General features: G+C 35.8%; 1 protein-coding gene across 1 annotated transcript in view; it reads right to left on the bottom strand.

Moving 5' to 3' along the window:
* The window catches only part of LOC117530597, a 93338-nt gene that overhangs the window by 42031 nt on the left and 33807 nt on the right, over positions 1-17500 (bottom strand). Inside the window, exon 3 of the mRNA XM_034193485.1 lies at positions 16560-16654. Within this exon, the coding sequence (XP_034049376.1) occupies positions 16560-16654 (95 nt within the window). The remainder of the gene's footprint in view (positions 1-16559; positions 16655-17500) is intronic.

Raw genomic sequence — 17500 nt, forward strand, 5'->3', positions numbered from 1 at the left:
ATGGGGTGTTTCCATCGCTGTAAGGACTTCCCACGGAGCAGGACGTCGCGCAGCACGCCGTCATCGGCCTGTTTTGACCTGAAAACATCCTAATTTAAGGCTTAATTCGCCCAGGACGTCGTGAGAGAACAGAGAAGATTCAGAAGAGGCCGGCATGAGGACATTCCACTGTTTAAGGACATTTTGTAATGAAAGACGTGCGCAAAATTCAGGCGGCTTTTGATGGCTTTCAACAAGTGAGTAACTGAGAAATTGTTTAACAGCTTGGGCATGTTCCAACTTGCCCGTTAAGGTTTCCAACGGAGGTGTTTTCCTGTCGCGACCCCCCGCGGTCGGGTCCGGCCCGACATGCGACTCTGCCCGCACGTTCTTTCATTACAAAATGACCTTTAACAGTGGAATGTCCGAATAAACTCCTCATGCCGACTTCTTCTGAAAGTTCTCTGTTCTCTGACGACTTACTGGGTCAACAGAGCCTGAAATGTGGAAGTCGAAGCACAGGGCGCCGTGGGCCGTCCTTACGGCGACACTACCAGACCAAAATGTCTCATCAGCCGTTAAAATTTTTACCGAAAACCAGCTGAATTTATCAAATGGTGTCCACTCAGTTGTGCCTTACAGTTTTGAAAAAACTTTTATCAAACAAAGCAGCAGTCTCTGAGCCATTCCTAAACAATGAAAAAATGATGAGAGGGTGGACGATTCCTCACTCAAAGACTGCCCACAGGCGAATGACGTAACCGACAGGCGTGAAAAAACTCTTGCATGCCCACAAGGGTTCAAGCATGTCTGACGTAATCACACGTGATTCAATCCATATGGTTTTGAAAAAAATAATAAGGTCGGATACTTTTCTAACAGACCTCGTATTACAGAATATTTGTTGGGAGGTTGCTGCTTTTTTTTTTTTTTTTTTTTTTTTTTTATTTTAGAAATCAAGTCAAAGTACCCTGAAGAAGCTCTAAGCGAGGAACTATCGACTTCACCACACAGATGTAAGTACACCATCTGAAAATTAATTTACGTTTAAAATTTTGGATTAATAATCTGAAGTTTTTCTGTTACAGCCGGGGGAGATCCAGCTCCGCGTCAGAGAACCGTAAAACGGGGTTCAGGTTTATACGGTAAGGAGATGAACTTTATTTATTCTTTTAAATATTTAATAACTAAAGTTTTTTTTTTTTCTTCTCTTTTTTCAGCTCGCGCTGGCAGGAGATCGGCTATTTCCACCAACACACCAGGCTCGAAGATATTTTAGGCTGGAATTAATTTCATCTCGCAACTTGCTGGAAAATGTGTATTCAGTTTTTTTTTTGTTTTGTTTTTTTTCTCGATGGAACGGGAGAATTCATTTTGGAGAGGTATATTAATTGATTTTTGAGGTAGAATCATCTTGTCACGGTTTTTTTAAAGATGGAACGAGAGAATTCAGGCCGGGAAAATAGCTTCGGAGGGGTGTTAGGAGACAACGGGGAGCGCTCCTGGAACAGATGGCCCATTACCTGAGGCGTTAAATTTGCCGCCTCGAAATAACACCGAGTCCGGAGAGAGACTTTTAAGATGAGTTCGTTTAACACCGCTAAATGATGCTCTTAGCAATTTGGTTGCTGAACGGGAATCAGATGAAATTAATCTCCACATCATTTACGCGATTAACGCGTTAAATTCCCCGCTCCAGTCTGTGAGTGAAGATTCCCATGATTTAGCACACCCCCCGCCTCGAGATGAGTCTGGAGACAGACTTTTAAACCGAGTATGGCTGACTCCTTTAAATGATGCCGTAAGCCTCCTTGGGTGCGAAATTAATCCTCACGTCCAATCCGCGGTGGATGAATTAAACCAAATGCCTAACAACGCACGTGTTTTTTCACGTTTAAGAAGTCCCTCCCCATGCAATGCGTGCGGAGAAGATATTTTAAACAGAACGCGTTTAACTCCGATAAACGCGGCAGTCTCTGTTTTGATAAAAAGCATCGATGATGCACGACCTTGGTGTAGCTGCGATTCTCCTATGATGGGCGCCGGGGCGGCTAATGTCATCAGGAGGCCGGCTTTTAACACTATCAAAATCAGGCAACCTCTAAATTTCCACCACGGCGATGAAATTCCCGACTATGCTGAATTTTATCGTAACGTCATTGGGGCCCTTCAAAACTCAGTTGAAAATGCTTTAACACACGCCAAATGGAAATTCGTGGGGACTCAGTCTACAACGAGGCCGCTTTGATCAGCTCATATAACGATGGAGCCGATGTGACGGCCTTCCAAAATTTGCTAGAACGATTGATACAATCGAATTCCAACATTTTATCTGACGGCTCTCTGGAATTAGTGGTCCAAGTCATCCAGAACCAGATCGGAGCAGGGAAGCGCAAAATAGATGATCTCCTGCATCACGAGGTTATAAAGAAAAAATACGAATGCCTTAATATTGTGTATAATCCCGAGAACAGTTTATGTTTTGCGATAAACCTCGTCCAATTAATGAATTCTCATCTGACTACGCAGGAGGCAGAGGAGCGAGGACACGCGTTACAAATTAGCGTGGGATTAACGGCTGGTACGTCGGTATCTTTAGACTAGGTGGGAAAATTTGAAAGCGCTCTGGGGTGTAAAATTGTAGTGTTTTTCAGACCTGAAGGGGAGAGAAAGTTGGCAAAATTCCAAACAGGAATGCAGATGCAACAGAAAACTTTTTGTTTTTCTGTTTAAAAATCATTATTACGGCGTGAGAAATTTAAAGAAATTTTCGGGGGTGAAATATGTATGTGATTTTTGCTTTGAGGGGTACAATACCCCTGCTTCCCATAATTGTCCGTCTTATTGTAAAATTTGTGAATCCTCGCAGTGTTGCCAAAAAAATAACCCGGTATTTTGCACTGATTGTAACAAGTCGTGTTGCTCACCCGTCTGTTACAACCTGCATAAACAGCTGAAGTATCGTCCTTCCGCCGGTAAGTTCGTTAGTGTGTTACATAGCATTTTCTAAAAACACTCCGCACGTCTGTAAGCAGAAAAGGTGTCATATATGCAGCGAAGCGCTCCAGGAAGCGAGCGAGGGTCACCTCTGCTATATGACGCCGTCAAAGCTGAAGAGACACATTCAGACAAATACGTTTTTTATGACTTTGAAATGTTTGTCAATAATGACGGGGAACACGTACCGTTTTACGTCAGCACTGTAACAAAGACTGGGGATTTTTGGAGCGCGTGGGGGACAGACTGTGTAGCCCGGTTCTTTAAACATTTTAGAACGAGAAAATTCAAAGAATACGTGTTTATCGCTCACAGCTCAAAAGGTTTTGACGGCTATCTGCTTCTAAAGTATCTAGTCGAGCAAGGCTTAACCCCCTGCTGTGATTATGACCGGGAGTAAACTATTAGTCATGACAGACGCCGCCTTTAAACAGAAATATATACATTCATTATCATTTCTCACAATGTGCTTGGCTCAAATGCCAAAAGCCCTGGGAATCCGGCTGAAAGACGAAATCCTACGCAAAGGTTACTTTCCGCACCTATTCAGTTCAGAAAAAAATCAGAACTATGTCGGTCCATATACTCTGCAGCTTACGGGGTCGCCAATATGTCAGAGGGAGCAAGACAGGAATTTAACACGTGGTACGTGACCAAAAAACGCAATTTTCGATTTTAAAGCCGAGCCGTTATGTATTGTGATAACGACACAAAAATCCTGGCTGCAGCCTGCTCCAAGTTTATGTCAGAATTCATCGCTGAAACACGCGTGGATCCTTTCACCTGTGTTACAATTGCCTCAGCGTGCATGAAAGTCTTCCAAACTAACTTTCTCGCACCAAAAACACTGGCGATCCCCTCCGCTGACAATTATAGAACAATCCATAAAAAATAATCGGATGTTGCCGTGCAGTGGTTAGAATGGGTTGCTGAGGCGCATAACATAGCCATCGATCACGCTCTAAACGGGAGAGAAAATAATAGGGGGTTATTATATTGATGGGTATGCTCAGATTGACGGGCGGATAAAAGTGTGGGAGTTTCTCGGGTGTTTTTACCACGGCTGTCCTTCATGTTTTACACAGCATGAAATAAACCCCGCTCGCAAACACCTCAATTGGAGAGTTCCACGCCGCGTGTCAGGAAAAAATAGCCTTTCTGCGGGCTATGCCGGGTGTCACCCTCAGTGTAATTTGGGAACACCAGTGGCTTGAAATGAAACAGAGGGATCAGAGCATTCGGTGTTTCCTCAGCCTCAGGGGGTTACCGGCTCCCCTCAAACCTCGCAACGCATTATACGGAGGTCGGACTTGCGCGTCCCGTCTGAGGTACACGGCTAAGCAAGATGAGAGGGTCTATTACGTCGACATGACCTCGCTGTATCCTTACGTTAATGTAAATTTCACATATCCCACGGGGAATCCGGAAATTATCGACAGAAATTTACGAGACCCCAGGACTTATTTCAGCCTCATCAAAGCCATCGTGTATCCGCCCCGGGGACTAAAATTTCCCGTCCTCCCACACAGAACTCCTCACGGTAAACTAGTGTTTACTCTGTCGCACCTGCGCTGAAAAAAATAATCAAGCAGGAGCGTGCACACACAGTCAGCAGCAGAGAGCTCTGTCTGGGACTTGGAGAGCCCGGAATTCCACAAAGCTCTGGATAAAGGCTACATTGTAGCTAAGATTTTTGAAGTCTGGCATTTTGAGGATAAAAGTGATTAAAATCTTTGAGGGGTACATAAACACCTTCTTCAAACACAAGCAGGAAGCCTCCAGTTTCCCTCCTGAATTTGGTAGAGACCCCGAGAGCAGAGAAAAATATATCGCAGACTACTGGCTGAATCAGAACATTCGTTTAGATCCAGAAAAAAATCATAGAAAACTCAAACGGAAGGTTCACACCTTAAAAGTTAAACTCAAACACAAATTTAAAGATGAAAACTCAAACCTTAAAAGTCAAAATCCAACCATAAATGTTAAATTGCAAACTTACACATTAAAAGCAAAACTGAAATATACATTTAAAACTGAAAACACAAACAGAAAGTTCACACCTTAAAAGTCAACCATAAATTTAAAACTGAAAACGCTTTCTGAAATAACTCCAATTTCATATTTCAGATGGGACAGAGTGTGTAACTGCGATACTGTAATTTCAGTGTACTACATCTTTACCTACAGTACCAAGAGGAGACTGCCTGCACACTTGAATTCATTCAAAAGTAAGGCTTGTCTTCTCCAACTGACCTTATTCACAGCAGTCATTTTGACATTAAATTGTATGGTCAACTCTATCATGGTGCTGTAATGACATAAATTGAAATGAAATTAACGATATATAAGGTTCACTACTTCTATAAACAACAATCATCATGTCTGGTTGGTCTATCCAAATTACTAGTGATTGTTTATCAACAGTCCTCTATGTACATATGTTTGGAATGCACCAATAGCCATCTCTGAATATCTCACAACATTTATCAATGTATTTGGTTAAACATAGGGTGACATCTGATTTTATTACCCAGCCATGCTCTATATAGCAGATTTTATTTATGTCCAACCTCTGATCTCAAACTACTGTTTTTCAGGTGATGCACCGGGATCAATCCTGAAAGGGTGACAAAGGCCTGCCGTGGCAAAGGACAGGTAGACTTGTTCAAAAAAAGTCAGCCACAGTGAATCCCCAGGTAGCCACACTGCTCAAGAACCTGATGGATCTTGATTGGAATTTCATAAGAGCGCTCTAACCCCCGCTCGTCTTGTCAGCCTTGTTTAAATTTGACTTTTAAGGTGTGAACTTTCCGTTTGAGTTTTCAGTTTTAATTTAGGGTTGACTTTAAGGCGTGAACTTTCCATTTGAGTTTTCAATTTTAAATTTATGGTTGACTTTTAAGGTGTGAACTTTTAAGATTTAGGTTTGGATTTTGACTTTTAAGGTTTGAGTTTTCATCTTTAAATTTGTGTTTGAGTTTACTTTTAAGGTGTGAACCTTCAGTTATGTATTGATGGAGTTGCTGATTGATGAAAGTAATCCCTTATTTAATAAATGTTATAATTAATCATGTAAGTATCTTCTTTTCCATAGAAATTTGTATTGCTGCATTTTACTTAACTACATCATTTCAATAGGCTATATGTTGTATAGAATAAAGAATACACATTAAAATTGCTAATCAAGGTTATAGTAAAGACACTGCTTAATTGGTTGTCATGAATACTGACAAGGTATCATAAAGGTAATGGTCAAAGTGAGGATTTGTAAATGTTGCCCCAAACTTCCACACAGTAATTCAGATATGGCAAAACAAGTGAACAATATAAAATATGTAGAGCTTTGTAATTCAATAAATATTTTGCTTTGTTGAGGATACTAGAAACACTTTTAGATATTTTAGCTTGAACATGTTTTATGTGAGGGACATTTTTAAACGCGCGATAAAACTTTATACACCATGATCGGGAGACTGCTCTCAACACATCCAGTCCGTTTTCAGGTGAAAAAAAAAAAACATTAAAATTTTTTAGGATCAAAGATAAACACGAGTCGTGACGATTTATTATTTTTTTGTAAATATTCACAAAAAGGAAACATGGAAATAGAAATGGGTAAAAAAAATATAAAGTATGTAAATATGTATGTACGGATATATTTAAATCTCTGGCATGTCTGGAATAAATTAAACTGAACCACGATCTTGGAACCTGAGCTTATTACTTACATTAGGCTGAAGTTGGGAAAACTAATTCTCCTGTAAGTGGCGTTTATTCTTTTAGTGCAACTATTAAAAGGTCCACTATTTCTGTATTATCCGTCATGACTTTGCTATCCATCCACTTTTGTTCATAATATGGTACCAATACACCTTATTTTATCCGTATGAGCCGTCCTCTGAGCTGAAAAAAATAACACTGATCTGAAGAGTCAGGCGGCAGAGAAACGGAAGCTTAGGACCGTCTACAAAGTGCATACATGGAAAAAAAAAGACACCAGAAAATTATTGATAAATCATTGTAATAAGGAGTGATATCACCAAATTCACTGCACACATCAGTGGGGTCCTGCTGATTATACTACAGAGCTCAGTTTGGAAAAATGGCATTATAAAAACTTTGCAGAATTTTATTTTTTTTTAATTTTTAATAGCATCAAAGTCATAAGGTGTGGTGTCGCCAAATTCACTGCACACAACGTCCGTGTCCTGTTGATTATACTACAACACTCACTTTGGAAAAAAGTAATTTTAAAAAAATTGGAGAATTTTTCTTTGATTATATTTTCAATAGCATCAAAGTTATAAGTTGTAGTGACACAAAATTTACTGCACACAACAGTGGTGTCCTGCTGATTATACTACAACACCCACTTTGGGGAAAAAGTCATTTTCAATAATTTGGAGAATTTTTGATTGATTTTATTTTCAATAGCATCAAAGTCATAAAGTATAGTGACACAAAATTTACTGCACACAACAGCCATGTCCTGTTGATTATCCTACAGCACTCATTTTAGGAAAAAGTGATTTTTAATAATTTTGGAGAATTTTGATTGATTTTATTTTCAATAGCATCAAAGTCATAAAGTGTAGTGACACAAAATTTACTGCACCACAGTGGTGTCCTGCTGATTATACTACAACACTCACTTTGGGAAAAAGTCATTTAAAAAAAAAATTTGGAGAATTTTTTATTGTTTAAATTTTCAATAGCATCAAAGTCATAAGGTGAAGTGACACAAAATTTACTGCACACAACAGTGGTGTCCTGCTGTTTATACTACAACACTCATTTGGGAAAACGTCATTGTAAAACGTTTGGAGAATGTTTTATTGTTTTTATTTCAATAGCATCAAAGTCACAAGATGTGGTGTCGCCAAATTCACTGCACAAACAGCCATGTCCTGTTGATTATACTACAGCACTCAGTTTGGGAAAAAGTAATTTTTAAAAATTTTGGAGAATTTTGATTGTTTAAATTTTCAATAGCATCAATGTCATAAGGTGTAGTGACACAAAATTTACTGCACACAACAGTGGTGTCCTGCTGATTATACGACAACACTCACTTTTGGAAAAACTCATTTTCAAAATTTTGGAGAATTTTTTATTGATTAAATTTTCCATAGCATCAAAGTCATAAGGTGTAGTGACACAAAATTCATTGCACACAACAGTGGTGTCCTGCTGTTTATACTACACATCACTTTTGGGGAAAACGTCATTGTAAAAACGTTTGGAGAATGTTTTATTGGTTTTATTTTCAATAGCATCAAGTCACAAGATGTGGTGTCGCCAAATTCACTGCACACAACAGCCATGTCCTGTGATTAATACAGCACTCAGTTGGGAAAAAAGTAATTTTAAAAATTTGGGGGGATTTTCACCATTTAAATTTCAATAGCATCAATGTCATAAGGTAGTGACACAAAATTTACTGCACACAACAGTGGTGTCCTGCTGATTATACTACAATACTCACTTTGGGAAAAAGTCATTTTCAAAAATTTTGGAGAATTTTTTATTGTTTTATTTCAATAGCATCAAAGTCATAAGGTGTAGTGACACTAAATTTACTGCACACAACAGTGGTGTCCTGGTGATTACGACAACACTCACTTTTGGAAAAATCATTTTCAAAAATTTTGGAGAATTTTTTATTGATTAAATTTTCCATAGCATCAAAGTCATAAGGTGTAGTGACACAAAATTATACACACACAGTGGTATCCTGCTGATTATACTACACACTCACTTTGGGAAAAAGTCATTAAAAAATTTTTGGGAGAATTTTTATTGTTTAAATTTTCAATAGCATCAAAGTCATAAGGTGAAGTGACACAAAATTTACTGCACACAACAGTGGTGTCCTGCTGATTATACAACAACACTCAGTTTGGGAAAAAGTCATTTAAAAAATTTTGTAGAATTTTATTGTTTAAATTTTCAATAGCATCAAAGTCACAAGATGTGGTGTCGCCAAATTCACTGCACACAACAGCCACGTCCTGTTGATTATACTACAGCATCATTTTAGGAAAAAGTGATTTTTAATAATTTTGGAGATTTTTGATTGATTTTATTTTCAATAGCATCAAAGTCATAAAGTGTAGTGACACAAAATTTACTGCACACAACAGTGTTGTCCTGCGGATTATACTACAACAATCACTTTGGGAAAAAGTCATTTTAAAAAAAAATTGGAGAATTTTCATTGTTTAAATTTTCAAAAGCATCAAGTAATAAGGTGAAGTGACACAAAATTTACTGCACACAAACAGTGGTGTCCTGCTGATTATACAACAACACTCAGTTTGGGAAAAAGTCATTTTTAAAAAATTTTGTAGAATTTTTAGTTTAAATTTTCAATAGCATCAAAGTCACAAGATGTGGTGTCGCAAATTCACTGCACACAACAGCCATGTCCTGTTGATTATAGTACAACACTCACTTTGGGAAAAGTCATTTAAAAAAAATTGGAGAATTTTTCATGTTTAAATTTTCAATAGCATCAAAGTCATAAGGTGTAGTGACACAAAATTTACTGCACACAACAGTGGTATCCGCTGATATACTACAACACTCACTTGGGAAAAAGTCATTTAAAAAAAAATTGGGAATTTTCATTGTTTAAATTTTCAATAGCATCAAAGTCATAAGGTGTAGTGACACAAAATTTACTGCACAACAGTGTGTCCTGCTGATTATACGACAACACTCACTTTTGGAAAAACTCATTTTCAAATTTTGGAGAATTTTTATTGATTAATTTTCCATAGCATCAAGTCATAAGGTGTAGTGACACAAATTTACTGCACACAACAGTGGTGTTCTGCTGATTATACTACAACACTCACTTGGGAAAAGTCATTTAAAAAAAAATTTGGAGAATTTTTTATTGTTTAAATTTTCAATAGCATCAAAGTCATAAGGTGAAGTGACAAAATTTACTGCACACAACAGTGGTGTCCTGCTGTTTATACTACAACACCATTTTGGGAAAACGTCATTGTAAAAACGTTTGGAGAATGTTTTATTGTTTTTATTTCAATAGCATCAAAGTCACAAGATGTGGTGTCCCCAAATTCACTGCACAACAGCCATGTCCTGTTGATGTTTACTACAGCACTCAGTTTGGGAAAAAGTAATTTTTAAAAATTTTGGAGAATTTTTGATTGTTTAATTTTCAATAGCTCAATGTCATAAGGTGTAGTGACACAAAATTTACTGCAACAACAGTGGTGTCCTGCTGATTATACGACAACACTCACTTTGGAAAAACTCATTTTCAAAAATTTTGGAGAATTTTTATTGATTAAATTTTCAATAGCATCAAAGTCATAAGGTGTAGTGACACAAAATTCATTGCACAAACAGTGGTGTCCTGCTGTTTATACAAACTCACTTTGGGAAAACGTCATTGTAAAAACGTTTGGAGAATGTTTATTGGTTTTTATTTCAATAGCATCAAAGTCACAAGATGTGGTGTCGCCAAATTCACTGCACACAACAGCCATGTCTGTTGATATACTACAGCACTCAGTTTGGGGAAAAAAGTAATTTAAAAATTTGGGGGATTTTTCACCATTTAATTTTCAATAGCATCAATGTCATAAGGTGTAGTGACACAAAATTTACTGCACCAACAGTGGTGTCCTGCTGATTATACTACAATACTCACTTTGGGAAAAAGTTCAAAAATTTTGGAGAATTTTTTATGTTTTTATTTTCATAGCATCAAAGTCATAAGGTGTAGTGACACTAAATTTACTGCACACAACAGTGGTGTCTGGTGATTATACGACAACACTCACTTTTGGAAAAACTCATTTTCAAAAATTTGGAGAATTTTTTTATTGATTAAATTTTCCATAGCATCAAAGTCATAAGGTGTAGTGACACAAAATTTACTACACACAACAGTGGTATCCTGCTGATTTACTACAACACTCACTTTGGGAAAAAGTCATAAAAAAAATTTTTTTGGAGAATTTTTGATGTTTAAATTTTCAATAGCATCAAAGTCATAAGGTGAAGTGACACAAAATTTACTGCAACACAGTGGTGTCCTGCTGATTATAAAAACACTCAGTTGGGAAAGTCATTTAAAAAAAATTTGTAGAATTTTTATTGTTAAATTTTCAATAGCATCAAAGTCACAAGATGGTGGTCGCCAAATTCACTGCACACAAAAGCCATGTCCTGTGATTATACTACAGCACTCATTTTAGGAAAAAGTGATTTTAATTATTTTGGAGATTTTGATGATTTTATTTTCAATAGCATCAAAGTCATAAAGTGTAGTGACACAAAATTTACTGCACACAACAGTGGTGTCCTGCTGATATACAACACTCACTTTGGGAAAAAGTCATTTAAAAAAATTGGAGAATTTTCATGTTAATTTTCAAAGCATCAAAGTCATAAGGTGAAGTGACACAAAAATTTACTGCACACAACAGTGGTCTTGCTGATATACAACAACACTCAGTTTGGGAAAAAGTCATTTTTAAAAAATTTTGTAGAATTTTTTATTGTTTAAATTTCAATAGCATCAAAGTCACAAGATGTGGTGTCGCCAAATTCACTGCACACAACAGCCATGTCCTGTTGATTATACTACAACACTCACTTTGGGAAAAAGTCATTTAAAAAAAAAATTGGAGATTTTTCATTGTTTAAATGTCAATAGCTCAAAGTCATAATGTGTAGTGACACAAAATTTACTGCACAACAGTGGTGTCCTGCTGATTATACGACAACACTCACTTTTGGAAAAACTCATTTTCAAAAATTTGGAGAATTTTTTATTGATAAATTTTCCATAGCATCAAAGTCATAAGGTGTAGGACACAAAATTTACTGCACAAACAGGGTATTGCTGATTACTACAACACTCATTGGGAAAAAGTCATTAAAAAATTGGAGAATTTTTCATTGTTTAAATTTTCAATAGCATCAAAGTCATAAGGTGTAGTGACACAAAATTTACTGCACACAACAGTGGTGTCCTGCTATTATACGACACACTCATTTTGGAAAAACTCATTTTCACAAAATTTTGTAGAATTTTTATTGATTAAATTTTCCATACACCAAAGTCATAAGGGTAGTGACCAAAATTTACTGCACACAACAGTGGTGTCTGTGCTGATTATACTACAACACTCACTTTGGGAAAAATCATTTAAAAAAAAAAAAATTGGAGAATGTTTTATTGTTTAAATTTCAATAGCATCAAAGTCATAGGTGAAGTGACACAAAAATTTACTGCACACAACAGTGGTGTCCTGCTGTTTATACTACAAACACTCATTTTGGAAAACGTCATTGTAAAAACGTTTGGAGAATGTTTTATTGTTTTATTTTCATAGCATCAAAGTCACAAGATGTGGTGTCGCCAAATTCACTGCACACAACAGCCATGTCCTGTTGATTATACTACAGCACTCAGTTTTGGAAAAAGTATTTTTAAAAATTTTGGAGAATTTTTGATTGTTTAAATTTTCAATAGCATCAATGTCATAAGGTGTATGACACAAAATTTACTGCACACAACAGTGGTGTCCTGCTGATTATACGACAACACCCACTTTTGGAAAAACTCATTTTCAAAAATTTTGGAGAATTTTTATTGATTAAATTTTCCATAGCATCAAAGTCATAAGGTGTATGACACAAATTCATTGCACAACAGTGTGTCCTGCTGTTTATACTACAACACTCACTTTGGGAAAAAGTCATTTTCAAAATTTTGGAGAATTTTTTATTGTTTTTATTTTCAATAGCATCAAATCATAAGGTGTAGTGACACTAAATTTACTGCACACAACAGTGGTGTCCTGGTGATTATACGACAACACTCACTTTTGGAAAACTCATTTTCAAAAATTTTGGAGAATTTTTTATTGATTAAATTTTCCATAGCATCAAAGTCATAAGGTGTAGTGACACAAAATTTACTACACACAACAGTGTATCCTGCTGATTATACTACAACACTCAGTTTGGGAAAAAGTCATTAAAAAATTTTGTAGAATTTTTTATTGTTTAAATTTCAATAGCATCAAAGTCACAAGATGTGGTGTCGCCAAATTTCACTGCACACAACAGCCATGTCCTGGTGATTTACTACAGCTCATTTTAGGAAAAAAGTGATTTTTAATAATTTGGAGAATTTTGATTGATTTATTTTCAATAGCATCAAAGTCAAAGTGTAGTGACAAAAAATTACTGCACCAACAGTGGTGTCCTGCTGATTATACTACAACACTCACTTTGGGAAAAGTCATTTTAAAAAAATTGGAGAATTTTTCATTGGTTTAATTTTCAAAAGCATCAAAGTCATAAGATGTGGTGTCGCCAAATTCACTGCACAACAGCCATGTCTGTGATTCTACTACAACACTCACTTTGGGAAAACTCATTTTCAAAAATTTGGAGAATTTTTATTGATTAAATTTTCCATAGCATCAAAGTCATAAGGTGTAGTGACACAAATTCTGCACACAACAGTGGTGTTCTGCGATATACTACAACACTCCTTTGGGAAAAAGTCATTTAAAAAAAAATTTGGAGAATTTTTATTGTTTAATTTTCAATAGCATCAAGTCATAAGGTGAAGTGAACAAAATTTACTGCACACAACAGTGGTGGTCCTGCTGTTTATACTACAACACTCATTTTGGGAAAACGTCATTGTAAAAACGTTTGGAGAATGTTTTATTGTTTTTTTTTTCAATAGCATCAAAGTCACAAGATTGTGGTGTCGCCAAATTCACTGCACACAACAGCCATGTCCTGTTGATTATACTACAGCACTCAGTTTGGGGAAAAAGTAATTTTTAAAAATTTTGGAGAATTTTTGATTGTTTAAATTTTCAATAGCATCAATGTCATAAGGTGTAGTGACACAAATTTACTGCACAGTGGTGTCCTGCTGATTATACGACAACACTCACTTTTGGAAAAACTCTTTTCAAAAATTTTGGAGAATTTTTTATTGATTAAATTTTCCATAGCATCAAAGTCATAAGGTGTAGTGACACAAAATCATTGCACACAACAGTGGTGTCCGCTGTTTATACGACAACTCACTTTTGGAAAAACTCATTTCAAAAATTTTTGGAGAATTTTTTATTGATTAAATTTTCCATAGCATCAAAGTCATAAAGGTTAGTGACACAAAATTCTTGCACACAACAGTGGTGTCCTGCTGTTTATACACAACACTCACTTTGGGAAAACGTCATTGTAAAAACGTTTGGAGAATGTTTTATTGTTTTATTTTCAATAGCAATCAAAGTCACAAGATGTGTGTCGCCAAATTCACTGCACACCAACAGCCTGTCCTGTGATTATACTACAGCACTCAGTTTGGGAAAAAAGTAATTTTAAAAAATTTGGGGGGATTTTTCACCATTTAAATTTTCAATAGCATCAATGTCATAAGGTTAGTGACACAAAATTTACTGCACACAACAGTGGTGTCCTGCTGATTATACTACAATACTCACTTTGGGAAAAGTCATTTTCAAAATTTTGGAGAATTTTTTTATTGTTTTATTTCATAGCATCAAAGTCATAAGGTGTAGTGACCTAAATTTCTGCACACAACAGTGGTGTCCTGGTGATTATACGACAACACTCACTTTGGAAAAACTCATTTTCAAAAATTTTGGAGAATTTTTTTATTGATTAAATTTCCATAGCATCAAGTCATAAGGTGTAGTGACACAAAATTTACTACACACAACAGTGGTATCCTGCTGATTATCTACAACACTCACTTTGGGAAAAAGTCATTAAAAAAAAATTTTTTGGAGAATTTTTATGTTTAATTTTCAATAGCATCAAGTCATAAGGTGATGACACAAAATTTACTGCACACAACAGTGTGTCCTGCTGATTATACACCACACTCAGTTTGGGAAAAGTCATTAAAAAAATTTTGTAGAATTTTTTTATTGTTTAAATTTCAATAGCATCAAAGTCCAAGATGTGGTGTCGCCAAATTCACTGCACACAACAGCCATGTCCTGTTGATTATACTACAGCACTCATTTTAGGAAAAAGTGATTTTTAATAATTTTGGAGAATTTTTGATTGATTTTATTTCATAGCATCAAAGTCATAAAGTGTAGTGACACAAAATTTACTGCACACAACAGTGGTGTCCTGCGATTATACTACAACACTCACTTTGGGAAAAAGTCATTTTAAAAAAATTGGAGAATTTTTCATTTTAAATTTTCAAAAGCATCAAAGTCACCAAAATGTCTTCAGCAAGCAGAGGTAAACTGCACCTGCGTCACTCTCCTGCCATTTGTCTCAGATCTGGAGTTGCGATCAGTTTATGCACCTGTTTGCGTAAGGTTTTTGTTCACTCTCTATCTTCCCGAACACAGTTTCACATTTTGTAGTGGTTTGAATTGCTGTGTATCAACAAAGTCATGTTTGATGTTAAATGTGTTGGTCCATCACTGCTATTTATAATCTGATATATCACACTGTAATAAATAAATAAATTCTGTTTTTATGGTTAAAAACCTGTAGCTGCGGTTGCCAGAATAAATCTGTAAAAACAACAACAAAAACATTAAAAATACATAATACCAGTACAAAACAACTAGTACATTTTAGAGTTTAAAGCTGTTGTAATTTACAAAAATTTATGTTTTCAACCAGTAAATCAACAGGATTTTTCAACAAAATTAACATTATCATGTTTTTATACAATTCTTGCTGTAGAATTTGAATGCAGTGGTTACTTATTGGCCACTGAATCCCATATGCTCCAAGCCACCACAAGAGAATTACTGTAGTATGGGATCCACAAATTGATCTGTTTTCCTCAGTTGTATCAGGTTCGAGACTTCCCAGGACTCGGGTAGTCTTGAACCTGGGTATTTCATTCTGGAGTCAGCCTCCTTATTGTTTCCATCACTGTGCTGTCACAAAATAGGAGTTCCTCTGAAACTGTACTGAAAAAAAATACTTTGGATCAACTTAAAAAATTGATGTAATTTGTTGCAGCTAATTTTTTTAGTTTTTCACAGTGTATATTTATGATTTGGTAAAGTGATTCCAGCAGATTTAAAGTGTGAACCAAAATTTTCCATTAGACCAATGTCAATAAGTACTTTGAATGAAGTGCACTGATGTTTCACTTTTCAGTGTGTAATGAATTGTATATCATATTTTAACATATTTTTTATGTATGTGCACAAAGTATGTTTATATGAAGAGTTCTGAAAAAAAAAATCATACCTCTAGAATTAAGTAGGCTACATATCATTAAGATAAAATGGATTCTGCCCTTGATTACATTTTCAGATTAATTCACACTATGTTAAAAAAAAAATTAAACAGTAGCATGCTTCCTTTATATTGAAAATCTTACAGTATATTTTCAAAAGTAGTTAAATATTTTTTGGTGCATTTTGACCCATTTATTCTGGCAACCATATTTATTCTGTTGTTTTCCTGTAAAAACAACGAATTTTCAAATTCCCCTTCCTTCTTCTGTTACGGAAAATTTGATACAAGACGTTGATTTGATTGTAATCTAACGTGCTAACCTTGACGTCAATAAGGAATCCAAGCACTGCCAGGCCGTCTGCTCCACTAATGCCTGTGTCAGTGATAAATCCTTCCTCTTGCTGACAATGTGCATCTGTGCATAACAAATAAACAAAACAAAAAAAAAAACATTGAGTACACAGTGGCAATAACTACATCTACAAGAAAACACTGCTTTTAATGGCTCAAACTACCTCCATTGGAAATCTTTTGAATCCACTGTAAGTTCTGAGCCCATAGAATTGTTTAAAATGTTGCCCCAATGGAAATGGAGCTGAAGGACGGAGTAATCATATTGCAAACCTCCATCTGAGATCTCCACTGTGTTTTCCTTAAGTACACATTTCACTGCAAATGAGTGGGTACAAAAAGTATAAATTACAAGCACAAAGGTTGTCTGCCTTAATTGAACAAGAATTAAAGCATTCTTTATGGTCAAATATGGCAGAGAGAAAACTAACCCACCTTATGTCAGATCAAAGGCTTGGGCCCCTTGATTTCCGACCTAAAGGTCAAAGGTGACCCCACCCCAAGCCCCGCCTCCAAGCTCCGCCCCAAGCTCCGCCTCCAAGCCCCGCCCAAGGCCCCGCCTCAAGTCCCTGCCCCCTCCCACCTGCGTCTAATATTTTAATATCCTTTTATATTTTTTAATTCTTGAATTAAAGAACGATTATAAAACCCATATCTTTTTTAATGTAATTATGGGTGGTTTTTAATGTATTAATTAAAGAATTAACTAATTATGACATAATTAAACCTGAATATCTAACAGTGTCTAATATTTTAATACCCCTTTAATATTTTAATTCTTAAATTAAAGCATGTCCTTTTATGTTTTTTTTATTCCTTAATTAAAGATGATTAAAAAAATACTCATATCTTTTACACAATTATGGGAGGTCTTTAATTCTTTATTAGTCTTTAATTCTCTTTCAATTAA

The sequence above is a fragment of the Thalassophryne amazonica genome, chromosome 18 (genome assembly GCF_902500255.1).
Source record: "Thalassophryne amazonica chromosome 18, fThaAma1.1, whole genome shotgun sequence".
NCBI lineage: Eukaryota > Metazoa > Chordata > Actinopteri > Batrachoidiformes > Batrachoididae > Thalassophryne > Thalassophryne amazonica.